Below are 18,001 nucleotides of genomic sequence, written 5' to 3' on the forward strand. Positions count from 1 at the left end.
TGCAGTTGTTTGCACATTTTTCCCTCCCATTCTTTCATGATGTAATTAGAGTCACTGTTTAAAACATAAAAATGGAATTGTGACATTTTCTTTCTAACATGGGATGGCCTTTGTCGTGGGTGAGCTGCTCAACATTGGCCAGTGCCAAAGCCACTTTGTGCCAGAAGCTCCGCACTGAAGCCACCTATTCCACCCCGCTGTTCTGTCAGGCTGAACCTGTTGGTGTGTACCTTCAGTGTCCTATTTTAACCCTGAGCTGAGCTTCATACCTTGGATCTGATCCATTACCAGAATGGCCCACTTCCACCTTCATAACACCAGATGACCACCCCTCCATCATCCCTCTCCCTATCTCGCCCCACCTCTGCTGAAACTTCATCCATGCCTTTGCTACCTTCATAGAAACATAGACGATAGGAGCAGGAGTAGGCCATTCGGCCCCTCGAGCCTGCTCCGCCATTCAATGAGATCATGGCTGATCATCCAAATTCAGTACCCTGTCCCTGCCTTCTCCCCATATCCCTTGATCCCTTTAGCCCTAAGAAATATATCTAACTCCTTCTTGAATATATTTAATGAATTGGCCTCAATTGCCTTCTGTGGTAGAGAATTCCACAGGTTCACCACTCTCTGGGTGAAGAAATTCCTCCTCATCTCTGTCCTAAATGGCTTACCCCTTATCCTTAGACTGTGACCCCTGGTTCTGGACTCCCCAGCCATCGGGAACATCCTTCCTGCATCTAGTCTGTCTAGTTCTGTTAGAATTTTATAAGTTTCAATGAGATCCCCTCTCATTCTTCTAAACTCCAGCGAGTATAAGCCCAATTGACCCAATCTCTCCTCATACGCCATTCCTGCCACCCCAGGTATCAGTCTGGTGAATCTTTGCTGCACTCCCTCCATGGCAAGAACATCCTTCCTCAGATAAGGCGACCAAAACTGCACACAATACTCAAGGTTTGGTCTCACCAAGGCCCTGTACAACTGCAGCAAGACATCCTTGTTCCTGTATGCGAACCCTCTCGCTACGAAGGCCAACATACCATTTGCCGCCTTAACCGCCTGCTGCACCTGCATGCTTACCTTTAGCGACTGGTGCACAAGGACACCCAGGTCTCGTTGCACTTCCCCCCTCTCCCAATCTATTGCCGTTCAGATAATCTGCCTTCCTGTTTTTGACACCAAAGTGGATAACCTCGCATTTATCCACATTATACTGCATCTGCCATGCTTCTGCCCAATCACCCAACCTGTCCAAATCATACTGGAGTTTCTCGGCATCCTCCTCACAGCACACACGCCCACCCAGCTTTGTGTCGTCTGCAAACTTGGCGATATTGCATCTAGTTCCCTCGTCTAGATCATTTATACATATTGTGAATAGCTGGGGTCCTAGCACCGATCCCTGCGGTACCCCACTAGTCAGACTCTCTTTCTCCAAGATTCTCCTCGCCAATCTCCAGAGCGCCACCCGACACCAACTGAAACTCATCCAGACTCCGCCGCCCATGTCCTATCATGCAGCAAGTCCCATTTGTGTTTCATTGTCCTCATTGACTTTTTTAGTCTCCCAGCCCCCACCCCTAGTCTGTCGATTTCAAAATCCTCATATGTTACAACTCCCTCTGTGATCCCGCATCACCCCAGCTCTGCAATCTCCGCCAGCCCTATGCCCCAGCAAACACCCGCCACTCTTCTGATCTATTGCGCTTCACCTTTTGGTGGCAGGGTTCTGCTCTCTGAAGTTCACTTTCTAAACCCCTCTGCCATTGCTGCTCTCTTTCCAACTTCAAATACCGCCTCAAAGCCCACTTCTTTGACCACCCCTTCTCTCTTCTCCATTGCTCCCCCACCCCAGCTCCTGTTTGGTGCCTGACCCACTGCGCCGTTATGAAATACCTTAGGCACTACATTAACGAAAGAACCTGCATTTACCTAGTGCCTGATCGTGTCCTTAAGACATCACAAAGCACTTTGGAGCCAGTGGATTACTTTTGAGGTGCTGTCATTGTTATGTTGGCAAACTGGCTGCCACATTTGCCTACAGCAATATCTTAAAACATGAATGATCAGGTGTTTTTTTTTTTAGTGGCTAAAGGAAGAGAGTTCGCCAGGTTGCTGCGAGAACTCCTTATTCCTTTTCAAATTGTGTTGTGGGATCCTTTACATCCACCTGTGCAGGCAGACGAATTCTCAGTATTGTACTGGTGTGTCGGCCCAGATTATATGCTCAACAACAACTTGCATTTCTATAGCACTTTTAATGTAGTAAAACATCCCACGGCACTTCACCGGAGCGATTATCAAACAAAAATTGACACTGAGTCACAAGGAGATATTGAGACTGATGACCAAAAGCTTGGTCAAAGAGGTAGGTTTAAAGGAGTGTCTTGAAGGAGGAGAGAGAGGTTTTAGGGAGGGAATTTCAGAGCTTAGGGCCTTGACAGCTGAAGGCACGGCGGCCAATGGTGGGGCATGAATGACTGAGGCTGTTTCACGAGGTGGGGTGAAGCGATTAAAACCGGGGATACGCAAGAGGCCAGAATTGGAGGAGCGCAGGGATCGCGGAGGCTTGTAGGGCTGGAAGAGGCTACAGAGATATGATGGGGCGAGGGCAAGGAGACTTTTGAAAATGAGGATGAGAATTTTAAAATCGAGGCGTTGCCTGACTGGGAGCCAAGGTAGGTCAGCGAGCAATGGGGTGAACGGGACTTGGTGCGAGTTAGGACTCGGGCAGCCGAGTTTTGGATGAGCTCAAGTTTATGTAGGATGCAAGATGGGAGACCGGCCAGGAGAACATTGGAATAATCAAGTCTAGAGGTAACAAAGGAATGGATGAGGGTGAACTCTTCACCACCTGACGCTGGGGTGAGATTGCTACCAACTGAGGCACGCTGGTACTTGTAAGTATATACAGGAAACTTCGCGATATCCGGGACCGGCGTGATGCCGATCTATGAAAACTTTCGGACAGACCAGCGCTAATGTTGAAGGATACGGAGGTTTTCATCTCCGTATCTGGCAACAAACACTGTTGCTTAGCAACAGCTTGTAAACAGTTGGCCCGTACCTTGGCAGCGTCTCTGTAGCTTAGCAACAGCTTCAGAGAGGCTTTCCAGAGACTGACTGTTTAAAAAAAAATGCTAGAAGATTAAAAAAATGCTAGAAGAAAAAAACCTAACAAAACGGCTGCTGATTTCTGCCGTTAGATCGAGGTTTCCAGACATACAACCTCCGGATAAACCAAAGTTTCCTGTACTTCAGGAGCTGCTGCTCTAGTAACAATGTGGCATCATCAGTCGCAGCAATAAATGATTAACATTACACCTCCGTGTGCTCGTATCGGACCAGTTTTTTTGATTCCTCCGCAATAGTTAGCAGTAGGAGGACCTGTGTTAACGCTGTCTTCTCTCAGTCCATGAAGTTTAATCCCTCCGGTGTCTCTATTGTCCTCACTGAACGTGTACACGCAGGCGCTTGCCAGCAGTACCCTCTTGAATAGCAGTCGGGAGCGTAGGCTCTTGCGAATTGATTTTTTTTTTCTCCCCGGTGCGGTCAGTTGTAGTGTCTCCACTGCCACTTCAACTCGATCATATTACTGTTGAGAGATTGGAGAAGCGAGCAATGGAGATGATTCTGGTGTCGGCAATTTTAATTTGAAGGAAGGTTAAGAAAGTCGAGCTTATTTTCTTTGGGAAAAGTGGGACCTTTTGAGGTGGCACATTTTGAAGTTTCCACTGCTATTGGGGGGAAAAAAAGTTGATCCTATCAAATTGTGTTCTCTGGTGAAATACTGCAACAGTGACTAGTGGGGTAAATATATTAAATTAAATATATTCAAGAAGGAGTTGGATATATTTCTTAAGGCTAAAGGGATCAAGGGATATGGAGAGAAGGCAGGGACGGGGTACTGAATTTGGATGATGAGCCATGATCTCATTGAATGGCGGAGCAGGCTCGAGGGGCCGAATGGCCTACTCCTGCTCCTATCTTCTAGGTTTCTATGTAACAGCGGGGAACAAAAATTTTAAAATGAGGAAGAAGGAATGTTGGACAAAGCTTTTTCGCACAAAAGTTAAAAGTTGGGGAACAGCTTACTGGGAAGGCCATTGAAGTGGATTGTGTAAATTGCTTCAAGACCATTGCATTCATTTTTGGAAGGGGGAACGAGTTGAGGGAGAAGGTGGATGGGCGGAGTTGAGCTGGGAAATAGCGAAATACCTTTCTTTCCATGTTCCTTTTTAAAATTCTTGTGTTCTTGAAATCAGCTGACTGGTTAGGTTAGGACCTGAGAGATTCTGCTCTAAATGACTCCGCACTACACCCGGAGGTACATTTACTTAGCGAATCCCTATTATTGAACCATTTATTATAATTATATGTGAATTGCTCTGCGTTTGTAGGGGGGCAGATTTTTGCAGCCCGTTGTTTAAAGTGAAGTTGAGAGCAAGGAATAACCGCTGGTGAGTGGGCAGCCCTATTCCTTTTTCTATTTGGTGAAACCAGTTTCACAGATGGGCATTGGCAGAGCTCTGGGCATAAACGAGGTATGAAAACCGTTCTAATCGTGTGGGCACAGACCAAATCCTTCGCCCAGGGTTCGGAACTGCATGCAGTTAAATAGTGGAGAAATTTAGTTTCTCACTTTAGTGACATTACATTTTGTCACTTCGCCTGTGCTCGGGTGTGTTGACGTTATAGTACCGTTTCACAGTAAACCCCGTCTCAAATGGGATCCAGTACACTGGGTGGCAAAAAAAAGTAGTTGCTTTGAACTATTTTACTCCAAGGTGGGACCCCCTAATATCTATCAGAAAACTGAGCCAAAGATTCTGTTTGTGAGAGTGTTGCTTGTTTCATTATTATTTTAGATAAGGATGGGTTCCCCTTTAGAGTCTAAAGGACTTTGTTTTTCCTCCGCACACCTAGTTCCTCTTGTAAAGGGGAAGAAGATTGGGAGGAGCAAAAAAATATTGGGCAGCTCAAGTTTGAGAAATGCTCTTGCTGTACATTTGATTTTTGTTCTCCCTAAAGATTGTCGAGCTCTCTAACTACTGTATTACACCCTGTTGCAATGTGTTTGCTTAAACCTTCTTCGGCAGTCCCTCGGAACCGAGGATGACTTGCTTCCATGCTAAAAATGAGTTCGCAGGTGACTGATGAGTCCAATGCGGGACCTACAGTCTCTGTCACAGGTGGGGCAGACGGTGGTTGAAGGGGTGGGTGGTTGGGTTGACGTGCGCTCCTTCCGCTGTTGGCGCTTGGCTTCCGCATGCTCCCGGCGAAGAGACTCGGTGTTCGGCGCCTTCCCGGATGCTTCTCCCCCACTTTGTGCGGTCTTGGGCCGGGGATTTCCAGGTGTCGGTGAGGGATGGTGCACTTTTTCAAGGAGGTTTAAACCATGTCCAAAACAGCAGCTCACCTGAGGTGCTGCCCTGTTAGTCAGCCATCTAACGAGCTTTCCTGAAGGATGCATTCCTACTTCAAGCTGCTGGCTTTTTTAAGTGCTGGATACACCTTAACAATCGGCGGCACTGCAACTTGTACCATACACCTTCTTATTAACCTGATCAGTGGCCAAGCCTCAGAAATTTCAGTAAGGTTATTTTTTTTTGTCAATTAGTCACTGATTTTGTTTTTAGAAGAAATACTACTGAATTACATCCATTTCATTCACAAAATGCTACATGCTTGTGAACTTATTACTTAAATAGAACAGAGAGCCTCTTGAGGGCCCCTCGGGTAAATGTGCCATGCGCTGTGGAACACAGCAGAGGAAGGCTGCACTGTGATACAGGAAACTCTCGTTTAAACGGCGCCTAATTATCCGGAATTCTCTAATAACCGGCAAAATTCAGGAGTAGGTTTTGAGGCTTCCGTGTACTGTATAATTGTGGCTGTGTAACTGGGGATCTCGTACCTTTTGCCGTGTAACCATGACTCCTGCACTTCTGGTAGTGTAACCGGGTCCCCTGTACCTGTGTGACCGGGGCTCCAGCACTTCTGGCTGTGTGACCGGGGCTCCAGCACTTCTGGCTGTGTGACTGGGGCTCCAGCACTTCTGGCTGTGTGATCGGGGCTCCAGCACTTCTGGCTGTGTGACCGGGGCTCCAGCACTTCTGGCTGTGTGATCGGGGCTCCGGCACTTCTGGCTGTGTGATCGGGGCTCCGGCACTTCTGGCTGTGTGATCGGGGCTCCAGCACTTCTGGCTGTGTGATCGGGGCTCCAGCACTTCTGGCTGTGTGATCGGGGCTCCGGCACTTCTGGCTGAGTGACCGGGGCTCCGGCACTTCTGGCTGTGTGACCGGGGCTCCAGCACTTCTGGCTGTGTGACCGGGGCTCCAGCACTTCTGGCTGTGTGACCGGGGCTCCAGCACTTCTGGCTGTGTGACCGGGGCTCCAGCACTTCTGGCTGTGTGACCGGGGCTCCAGCACTTCTGGCTGTGTGACCGGGGCTCCAGCACTTCTGGCTGTGTGACCGGGGCTCCAGCACTTCTGGCTGTGTGACCGGGGCTCCAGCACTTCTGGCTGTGTGACCGGGGCTCCAGCACTTCTGGCTGTGTGACCGGGGCTCCAGCACTTCTGGCTGTGTGACCGGGGCTCCAGCACTTCTGGCTGTGTGATCGGGGCTCCAGCACTTCTGGCTGTGTGATCGGGGCTCCAGCACTTCTGGCTGTGCTACGGGGCTTTCGTACCTTGGGCCATTGTCACTCCATGTCCCTTCTTCCTTCTCTGGAATTTTTAATCAACCGGCACCATCCTGGTCCCGTCGGTGCCAGATACCAAAGCGTTTCCTGTAATAGAGGGGATTTTCCATAAGTAAGGCTCTTACCAGAGTAGGGTCACCATTACTACTCTCTTCAATTAACATTTTTCTCTTCATTTTCATAATATCGGGAACCAAGGGCGAATTACTGACCCGTTAAATGATTCAAGGCAGATGTTCCCTTTTTCAGTACTTCCATCCCATCGAGTGTTCCAAATCCATCAGGCTTATGCACAGACCATTTTTGTCTCCACTTGCCTTGGCACATGGCCTATATCCTTTTATAGGAACATGTGGAATAACTCAATTTGGCTTGTTTGTGAACGTCTCGAACAAGCAGTGCCACACAGGAGGCTTATTAAGAAGCTGGAAGCCCATGGAATTAAGGGGAAAATGGTGGTATGGATAATAACAACAACAACTTGTCTTTATATAGCGCCTTTTAACATAGAACGTCCCAAAGCGCTGCACAGGATGCATTACAATACACAAAATTTGACACCGATCCACATAAGGAGAAATTAAGGCCGATAACCAAAAGCTTGGTCAAAGCGGTAGGTTTTACGGCCGCACTGGTCTGAAAACGCCTGATCTTGTCTGATCTCAGAAGCTAAGCAGAGTCAGGCCTGGTTAGTACTAGGATGGGAAACTGCCTGGGAATACCAGGTGCAGTAGGATCCACTCATTTCCTTCAAATCAAAGGTGTTGCTATGGGTACCCGTATGGGTCCTAGCTATGCCTGCCTTTTCGTGGGATATGTGGAACACTCTTTGTTCCAGTCCTACTCGGGTCCCCTCCCTCACCTCATTTTCCGATACATTGATGACTGTATCGGTGCCGTTTCCTGCTCTCGCCCTGAACTAGACAATTTCATTCACTTTGCCTCCAATTTCCACCCTTCCCTCACCTTCACATGGTCCATCTCTGACTCTTCCCTTCCCTTCCTCGACTTCTCCGTCTCCATCTCTGGGGATAGGTTATTGACCAATATTCACTACAAGCCCACTGACTCCCACAGCTACCTGGACTACACTTCCTCCCACCCCGCCTCCTGTAAGGACTCTCCTCCATTCTCCCAGTTTCTCCGTCTCCGCCGCATCTGCTCCAACGATGCCACCTTCCACACCAGTGCTTCCGACATGTCTTCCTTTTTCCTCAACCGAGGATTCCCCTCTACCGTGGTTGACACGGCCCTCGACCGTGTCCGTTCTATCTCCCGCACTTCTGCCCTCACCCCTGCCCCTCCCTCCCGGAACAACGATAGGGTTCCCCTTGTCCTCACCTTTCACCCCACCAGCCTCCACATTCAACGGATCATCCTCCGCCATTTCCGCCACCTCCAAAGTGATCCCACCACCAAATGCATCTTCCCCTCCCCTTTCAGCATTCCGTAGGGACCGCTCCCTCTGAGACACCCTAGACCACTCCTCTATCACCCCCAGCACCCCTTCCCCTTCGCCTGGCACCTTCCCGTGCAAGCGCAGGAGATGTAACACCTGCCTTTATACCTCCCCTCTTCCCACTGTCCAGGGCCCCAAACACCCCTTCCAGGTGAAACAGCGATTTACTTGTACTTCTTGCAATCTAGTATACTGTATTCGCTGCTCACGATGTGGTCTCCTCTACATTGGGGAGACCAATCGCAGATTGGGTGACCACTTTGCGGAACACCTCCATTCAGTCCGTAAGGGTGACCCCGAGCTTCCGGTCGCCTGTCACTTTAATTCACCGCCCCATTCCTACTCAGACCTCACCGTCCTTGGCCTCTTGCATTGTTCCACGGAAGCTCAGCGTAAACTCGAGGAACAGCACCTCATCTTCCGATTAGGCACTTTGCAGCCCTCTGGACTCAATATTGAGTTCAACAATTTCAGATCATAACCTCGGCCCCTATTACATTTTTACTTATATTTTTTATCCACACCTTTGTTTTGGCCTTCCCCACCCCCCCCCCCACCTTTTTTCCTCTCTCCCACATGGCAGCTGTCTCCCATTCTGCCAGTGCATTTCACACCTAATCTGAGCCGTCTTTTGTCTCCACTAGTCCTATCACCAACTCGTCTTGTTTTGAATACCTCTTAATGTCTCTTTTCTCTTTTGTTCTCTCCCAGCCCGGCCTCTTAATCCATTTCATTTCCTGTGTTTCTTTAGTCTTGACAAAGGGGTTTTCACCCGAAACGTTGACTCTATTTTCTCTCCACGGATGTTGCCTGGCCTGCTGAGTTTTTCCAGCATTTTCTGTTGTTATTTATGTAGGTTTTAAGGATCGTCTTAAAGGAGGGAATAGAGGTAGTGAGGCGGAGAGGTTTAAGGAGGGAATTCCAGAGCTCAGGGCCCAGGCAACAGAAGGCACGGCAACCAAAGGTTGAGCGATTCTAATCGAGGATGCTCAAGAGGGCAGAATTAGAGGAGCGCAGATATCTCCGGGGTGGGGCGGCTGAAGGAGATTAGAGATAGGGTGGGGCGAGGCCATGGAGGGATTTGAAAACAAGGATGAGAATTTTGAAATCAAGGCATTGCTTAACCCATGTAGGTCAGCAAGCACAGAGGAGATGGGCGAACGGGACTTGGTGCGAGTTAGGACACGAGCAGCTGAGTTTTGGATGACCTCAAGTTTACATAGGGTACGGAATTGTCTGACCGGATGCAAAGGGAGGTGGTAGTGGATGGTTGTATTTCAGATTGGGAGGTGGTTTGCAGTGGTGTTCCCCAAGGGTCAGTTTTGGGTCCCTTACTCGCTTCAATTTTTATAAGCGACCTAGACTCTGGCGTAGGGAACCGCAATATAAAGTTTGCAGATGATATGAAACTTGGCAAAGTTGTAGATCATGATGAGGATAGTTAATAGGCTTCAGGATGGTGAAATGGGCAGAAGCATTGCAGATGGAGTTCAGTGCGGAGAAGTGTGAAGTGATGCACTTTGGGAGGACTAATATGGAAAGACAGTTTACTATAAATGGCATGATTTTGAATAGTGTAGATGAGCAGAGAGATCTTGGTGTCCATATGCAAAAATCCTTAAAGGTGGCAGGGCAAGTTGATACGGTGGTTAAAAAAGCATATGGGTAATTTGGGTTTACAAATAGAGGCATAGAATATAAAAGCCAAGAGATCCTACTGGAACATCACTGGTTAGGCCTCAGCTGGAGTATTGTGGACAGTTCTGGGCCCCACACTTCAGGAAAGATGTAAAGGCCTTAGAAAGGGTACAGAGGAGGGATACCAGGGATGAGGGGTTTCAGTTACGAGGAGAGGTTGGAAAAGTTAGGAGTGTTCTCCTTGGGACAGAGAAGGTTAAGAGGTGACCTAATGGATGTTTTCAAGATGATGAGAGGTTTTGATAGAGAGAGAAAAACTATTCCCTCTGGTGAGTGGGCCAATAACCAGAGGTCATAGATTTAAAATCATTAGCAAAAGATCCACAGGAGAGAGGAGGAGACATTTTTTTCCCACTGAGCATTGTCGGGATCTGGAACGTTCTCCCTGAAAAGATGGTGGAAGCTGATTCCATAAATCATTTTAAAAGGGAGTTGAACAGGTACTTGAGGATGAGGAACTTACAGGGTTACGGACAAAAAGCAGGGGTGTGGGACCGAGCACGACGGCTCTTTCAAAGAGCCAGCACAGGCTTGATGGGCCGAATGGCCGCCTCTTGTGCTGTAAGTTTCTATTCTAAACCTCCCTTTGCTATGCTAGATGGCAACCACTTCATAAACCAACAGCTTTTGAATGTGAGTAGTTGTGTTGGTTCAGCACCGAGGACTTCGCTTCATCCACCCACCAGTGGTCTTTGTGACTTTTTCAAAGTTCGCCCCATGACTCAATTGATGAAGGCAGTGTGCAACCAGAAGGTATTTGGTTCTGTTCCCTAGTCCATGCTGAATACGCTGATCTTGCTTCAGTCGGCCAGAGTGGCACTGAACTAAGGTTGCCAATTTATTTGACTCATGCTAAAAAGTACATGTTTGTGGATGCATGAGGATAGGATTGAGCTCGGCTATGAACCCCCCCCTTCTCCTCCTCCTCTGCCAACCTCCCTTCTTCCTCTGTTCCTCCTCCGCTCCTCCTCCTTTCTTCCTGCCCCATCACCTCCTCCAGTTGAGTGACTGCTTGGGTAAGATACCAGAGAGTTGACTAATCGGCACCTGCGGAACCACACCCCAGCGGGGATTAGCACCCAGTGGGAGAGGAGAGCTTGAATTGTGATCTGCTCAAGTCACTTCTCTGCTTGCTCCTCTCCGTCTCTCTCACATGCATGCAAGGTCTGCTCGCCACCTCCATCCCAACTGTGTCATTCAATGATTAGCTTCTCGGATGTTTTCCGTCAGTTCATTTTGATTATTAAAATGTGACTGGTTAGCAGGCAGCCTTGTCCACATTGACCCTTGTATGGCCAATTCTGGTTAAGGCAGAGGCAATGTCAACATTCAAGATTGATTTTAGGTCTTTCGGATGAGATGTTAAACTGAGGCCCCATCTGCTCTCCCAGGTGAGCGTAAAATATCCCATGGCACTTTTTCGAAGAAGAGCAGGGGAGTGATCTAAGGTGTCTTGGCCAATATTTATCCCTCAATCAACATCATTAAAACAGATTATTTGGTCATTATCACATTGCTGTCTGTGGGAGCTTGCTGTGCGCAAAATGGCTGCCGCATTTCCTACATCAGAACAGTGACTACACTTCAGAAGTACTTCATTGGCTGTAATGCGCTTTAGGATGTCCTGAGGTCGTAGATTAGATTAGATAGGTGGATTTTTAAAAATGGGTTGAAAGGATATGTAGCAAGGTAAATGTGATTAGAATTATTTGCTCGCTGATATGCCTATCAATTAGTCCAATAAAAGGCGACGAGTTAAGAACGTAACTGAAGGTTTTTATTGGCTAAATAACAGAGCCCACCCTCGTGGGTGATCCGATCCAACAGGGAGGAATACTAGCCAGTCAGCTACCTTTATACCTGGGCAGGTAATGGGCGGAGTCGGAGGTGGTCAGCCCAGGTATAACAGTGCGACAAGAGGCGACCTCGTGTAGTGATGTGACAGTGAGAACAGTGAGAACAATATACAGTGATAACTATAACAGTGGTTTACCACATTCACCCCTTGTTTAGATTAGAGTCCGGCGGGGTGAAGTGTATTACCAGCTCTGGTATGTCAGTCTGTCCGGAGGCTTCGTTAGCCTCTCCGATCGTCGCAGCGGCGGTGTTACATTATCCGGTGTTAAAGCTGGTGTCTGCGTAGTCGGCAAAGGCTCGTGGGGTTCCGGCATGCCGTCTACCTCGGCTGGACTCGGGGGGTTGGGAGGGGGGGGTGAGGGTGCGAGGTCTCGTAAGGAGACAGTGTCCTCCCGTCCGTCTGGGTAAGCCACATAGGCGTACTGGGGGTTGGCGTGCAGGAGGTTCACCTTCTCGACCAGGGGGTCCGTTTTATGGGCCCTCACGTGCTTTCGCAGCAAGACGGGTCCCGGAGAGGTCAGCCAGGTTGGTAGGGTGGTTCCCGTAGTCGACTTCCTGGGGAAGACAAACATTCGAGCATGGGGGGTGGTGTTAATGGCAGTGCAAAGTAGTGACCGGATGGAGTGCAGCGCAATCGGGAGGACCTCTTGCCAGCGGGAGGTTGGGAGGCCCTTAGACTTTAAGGCTAAGAGGGTGGCCTTCCATACCGTCGCGTTCTCTCTTTCCACCTGGCCGTTCCCTCGGGGGTTGTAGCTGGTGGTCCTGCTTGCTGCAATACCCCTCTCCAATAGGAACTGACGGAGTTCCTCGCTCATGAAGGAGGCGCCCCGGTCACTATGTATATAGTTCGGGAACCCGAACAAGGCGAAGAGTTTGTTCAGGCATTTAATGACCGTGTTACTGGTCATGTCTGGGCAGGGGAAGGCAAAGGGGAAACGGGAGTACTCATCAACGATGTTGAGGAAGTACACATTACGGTCGGATGACGGTAGGGGCCCCTTGAAGTCGATGCTCAGACGCTCGAAGGGGCGGGTGGCCTTGATCAGGCTTGCTCTGTCCGGCTTATAGAAGTGCGGTTTGCACTCAGCACAGATCTGGCAGTTCCTGGTCATGGTCCTGACCTCCTCGATGGAGTATGGCAGGTTGCGGGCCTTAATGAAATGGTAGAGTCTGGTGACTCCGGGGTGGCAGAGGTCATTGTGGAGGGTCTGAAGTCTATCACTTTGCGCGCTGGCGCATGTAATGCGTGAAAGAGCATCAGGGGGGTCGTTCAGTTTACCGGGCCGGTACAAGATCTCATAATCATAGGTGGAAAGCTCGATTCTCCACCTCAAGATTTTGTCGTTCTTGATCTTGCCCCTCAGCTTGTTATTAAACATGAAGGCAACCGAGCGTTGGTCGGTGAGGAGGGTAAATCGTTTGCCTGCCAAGTAGTGCCTCCAGCGCCGTACTGCCTCCACAATTGCCTGGGCTTCCTTCTCGACCGACGAGTGTCGGGTCTCGGGGCCCTGTAGGGTCCTTGAGAAGAAGGCTACCGGCCTACCCTCCTGGTTAAGGGTAGCGGCTAGGGCGAAGTCGGATGCATCGCTCTCCACTTGGAAGGGGATTGACTCATCCACTGCGTGCATTGTGGCCTTGGCTATGTCTCCCTTAATGAGGGAGAAGGCCGCGCACGCCTCTTCCGTGAGGGGGAAGGATGTGGTTTTCAGGAGGGGTCTGGCTTTGTCCGCATAATTGGGTACCCATTGGGCATAGTAGGCGAAAAGCCCCAGGGTTCTCCTAAGTGCTTATGGACAGTGGGGGAGGGGTAGCTCCATGAGGGGGCGCATTCTTTCGGGGTCGGGGCCGATGACTCCGTTCTCTACTACACAGCCAAGGATGGCAAGGCGCGCTGTGTTAAACACGCATTTCTCCTTATTGTAGGTGAGGTTCAGCCGTTGGGCCGTACGGAGGAATTTCTCCAGATTCACGTCATGGTCCTGCCGGTTGCGGCCGCAGATGGTGACGTTATCGAGATAGGGGAAAGTGGCCTGTAGTCCGTTCTGGTCAACCATCCGGTCCATCTCCCGTTGGAAAACCGAGACCCCGTTGGTGACACCAAAGGGGACCCTAAGGAATTGGTAGAGGCGGCCATTTGCCTCGAAGGCGGTGTACTGGCTGTCCTCCGGGCTGATGGGGAGTTGGTGGTAGGCCGACTTGAGGTCGATGGTCGAGAATACGCGGTATTGTGCAATCTCATTGACCATGTCCGATATGCGGGGGAGGGGGTATGCGTCCAGCTGGGTGTATCTGTTTATGGTCTGGCTGTAGTCGATAACCAGGCGATTTTTGTCGCCGGTCTTGACTACCACCACCTGGGCAAGCCAGGGGCTGCTGCTCCCCTCAATAATGCCCTCTTTCAGGAGTTGCTGCACCTCAGAGCTAATGAAGGCTCTGTCCCCAGCGCTGTACCGCCTGCTCTTAGTAGCGACAGGTTTGCAGTCGGGGGTGAGGTTAGCGAACAGGGAAGGTGGCGGTACCTTGAGGGTGGATAGGCTGCAGGTGTTACGCGGTGGGCGGTTTAACTTTCGCTGGTTGTCGACTGTGAGTGGGGGGAGGGGTCCACCGTATGCTAGGGTTACACTTTGGAGGTGGGATTGGAAGTCCAGCCCTAGTATGACGGCAGCGCACAGCTGGGGGAGTACGAGGAGGTTAAAATTTTTATACTCTGTCCCTTTAACCGACAATGTCACGACACAGTAGCCGCTGATGTCTGTGGCGTGCGACCTCGATGCCATCGAGATGCGGCTGCGCGTTGGCAGGACGGGGAGGGAGTAGTGGCTCACCGTGTCTGGGTGGATGAAGCTCTCCGTGCTTCCGCTGTCGAACAGGCAGGTCGTGGCGTGGCCGTTGACTTTGATGTCCATCATTGAGCTGGCCAGGTGGTGCGGGCGGGCTTGATCCAGGGTCACGGAAGCTAGGGTGTAGATGAGCGCGTCGTTGTCATGACAAGATGGCGGCGAAGATGGCGGCCCCCGTAGTTCACATGAGGCTCTGTTTAAATCGTTTGCCCCGCACAAAGATGGCCGCCCCTGCTGTTCCCATGAGGCTCTGCAGGCTTCGGCTGCCCCGCACAAAGATGGCCGCCCCTGGTTTTCCCATGAGGCTCTGCAGGCTTCGGCTGCCCCGCACAAAGATGGCCGCCCCTGGTTTTCCCATGAGGCTCTGCAGGCTTCGGCTGCCCCGCACAAAGATGGCCGCCCCCAGGGTTCGCATGAGGCACTGCTGGCTTCTGAGGATTTGCTTCTGCAGGCCTTGGAGAAGTGGCCTTTCTTGAGGCAGGTTTTGCAGGTCGAGTTTTTGGCTGGGCAGCGCGACCTCGGATGCTTCTCCTGGCCGCAAAAGAAGCAGCCAGCGGCCCGATCGGGGTTGCCTGATGTCGGGGCCGGTACCGGGGCTAGCGGGCCCGGTCGGATCCGTGATGCAGACGCTGAGGTAGGTCCCGGGGGCAGCGCTGTGAAGGGTGGTGGGGTGGGGGTCGGGCCCGAGTCCCAGGGTCGCGAATAGTACCTGGCAAACGCTTCCTGGTCTTGCTGGGTGGCCTCTAGGGTGAGGGCGAGGGCTTCGGCCTTGTCCAGGTCTATGTCCTTAGCTTCAAGCAGTCTTTGCCGTGTGTAGTCGGAACGTAGGCCTCTCACCAAGGCGTCGCGGACATTGTCTTCCATGTTCGCAGTAGCCGTCACCGCTTTAAAGTCACAGTTCCTGCCGAGTTGTCTCAGCGCTCGTGAAAATTCAGCTATCGATTCTCCTGGCTGTTGCTGGCGAGATCTTAAGAGATGCCTAGTGTACATGTAGTTTACCGGGCTCCGGTACTGCTGTTTCAGTAGGTTGATGGCGTCGTCGTACGTAGTCATGTCCTGGATGAGTGTATATACTCTCGGGCTCGCTTGGGCTTTCAGGACTCTTAGTTTGGATCTCTGAGGGACGACGGCTTCCTCCAGGTACGATTCGAAGCAGTCCAGCCAGTGTTTGAAGTCGTTGGCTGAGTTTGGTGCCTGTGGGTTTAGATCCAGGTATGGTGGTTTCAAGGCTTGCAGCCAAGCCGGCTGGTGTGGCCCGTTGTCTGGAGGCTGCTGTTGCTGTGCTGCTGGGTGAGCTCCTTGCTGTTGCTGTTCATTATCAGACATCTTTAAAATTTAGTCAATAAAATTGATATGCCTATCAATTAGTCCAATAAAAGGCGACGAGTTAAGAACGTAACTGAAGGTTTTTATTGGCTAAATAACAGAGCCCACCCTCGTGGGTGATCCGATCCAACAGGGAGGAATACTAGCCAGTCAGCTACCTTTATACCTGGGCAGGTAATGGGCGGAGTCGGAGGTGGTCAGCCCAGGTATAACAGTGCGACAAGAGGCGACCTCGTGTAGTGATGTGACAGTGAGAACAGTGAGAACAATATACAGTGATAACTATAACAGTGGTTTACCACACTCGCGTGGAGGGTAAACATCAACACTGACTGGTTCAGCCAAACGGCCTGTTTCCGTGCAGTAACTCGTTGTATTTCTAGTCTCTTTGCAGATGCAGTGAGCAAAACAACAAATGGGCCATCCTACCAGTGCTTTCGTTTCATGTGTCTCGTTTTATTGCCTTGTGCTCTGCATGCTAATTAGGCATTTTCTGTTTGCTTTGGCAACGAATGTCAAATTTAGCCCACGTACCCGCCCGACCTAACCTTACCTTAGTGTACAAGACTATCCTCTGTTCTGACTAGAGTTAGTCATTCTTTGCCAGTTACTGGCGGGGGTAGAGCTCTTCTAAGGAAAAACTGACGTAAACTGAACAGCTGTCCACCATGTTTCATCTTGTTGGGGCAAGTCACGACTAATAGTTGGACTCTGCCTAATTTTGGGCACCACAGTTGTAGTGTGGTTGGTTGGGAGATTGAAGTGCTGGTTTCTAAGGATTCATAAAAGGTCATTGACAGTATCTTGCTTTGGGCCACTTTGCTTATTTCACAATTTGAACCTGCCTTGATTTTAGGTGAAACTGGTCTTGGAAAGTCCACCTTAATGGACACCCTGTTCAACACCAGGTTCGAAGGCGATCCAGCACCTCACAATCAGCCGGGAGTCCATATAAAGTCCAACAGCTATGAACTACAGGAAAGTAGTGTCCGCCTGAAGCTGTCCATCATAAACAGTGTGGGATTTGGGGACCAGATTAACAAGGAAGAAAGGTCAGCATCAACTTTCTCACATTTTTGTAATGTCTGTGCCTTGCTGTGCCGAGTTGAATCTTTGTGCTACACTTCAGGATCTTCGCACGTAATCTAGGCTGCTCACACAAGCGCAGTACTGTGGGAGTGCTGGATTGGCAGAGGCGTTGAATGCAGCGTTTAACTGAATGCCTGTTGCGGTAGATGTAAAAGATCATGGGTGATTTGTACATGGGGCTTGTGGGAATGGTGTCCAAATGTGCAGATGATGCTAAAATCGGAGGCGTGGTAAATAATTCTGAGGCCTGAAGGATATTTGATAAAATGGGTGAAAATATTTGGCAGATGGAATTGAATGTCATAAATGTGAGGAGGGTGTGTTTTTGACAAAAGGAAAGAAAGACTTGCATTTCTATAGCGCCTTTCACGACCACCGGACATCTCAAAGCGCTTTACAGCCAATGAAGTACTTTTTGGAGTGTAGTTGCCGTTGGAATGATTATACTTCGGGTGAGGTGATAGAGCAGAGGGACTTAGGGTTCAGCTTCACAAGAAGCACCTCAAGTGGATAAGGCCAATTAAAAAAAAAAAAAAAAGCTAATGGAATACTAGATTTTATGGCAAGAGGTATGGAATATAAAAGTCAACATATAATGGTGAATCTTTACAAAACCGTGCCAACACCATAGTTGCTATGCTGTGCAGTTTTGGGCTCCATACTATAGGAAGGATGTTCAGCCAATCAGAGGGGTACAGCCCAGATTCGCTAGAATTCTGCCTGGCCTGGGGGGTGGGGGGGGCGGCAACACAAATATGCAGAAGGGCTTTGAAAAATCGAGGTTGTTTTCATTAGAAAGTGTCAGAATAAGGGGTGATTTGATGGAGGTATTTAACATGAAAAAGGGATGGGGCACAGTAGATAGAATCTGACTTGTTCCCAGTGATTTGAGGGGGTCGAGAAATATCCGCTGTAAAGTGCGTTGGGACGTCCTGAGGAGATGTAAGGTGGCAAATAAAAGCAAGTTCTTTTCTTTCTGGATACTTAGAACGTGCAAGAGATGCTTTGTAGGTAATGGCACTGC

At 49.9% G+C, this 18,001-nt stretch overlaps 1 protein-coding gene and 1 pseudogene across 7 annotated transcripts in view; both read left to right on the forward strand.

Moving 5' to 3' along the window:
- Positions 1-18,001, forward strand: part of LOC147125317 (septin-6) — a 110,768-nt gene that overhangs the window by 39,878 nt on the left and 52,889 nt on the right. For all 7 annotated transcript variants that reach the window (XR_015079989.1, XM_086001162.1, XM_086001122.1 and 4 more), the window contains one exon: positions 16,745-16,940. Coding sequence is in view for 6 of the 7 variants with exons in the window: in XM_086001162.1 (XP_085857288.1) it covers positions 16,745-16,940 (196 nt within the window). In the remaining variant the exon portion in view is untranslated. The remainder of the gene's footprint in view (positions 1-16,744; positions 16,941-18,001) is intronic.
- On the forward strand, positions 7,327-7,445 carry LOC147125318 (5S ribosomal RNA; annotated as a pseudogene).

The sequence above is a fragment of the Somniosus microcephalus genome, chromosome 1 (genome assembly GCF_052327205.1).
Source record: "Somniosus microcephalus isolate GS21.2 chromosome 1, FLI_Smic_1.0, whole genome shotgun sequence".
Taxonomy (NCBI): domain Eukaryota; kingdom Metazoa; phylum Chordata; class Chondrichthyes; order Squaliformes; family Somniosidae; genus Somniosus; species Somniosus microcephalus.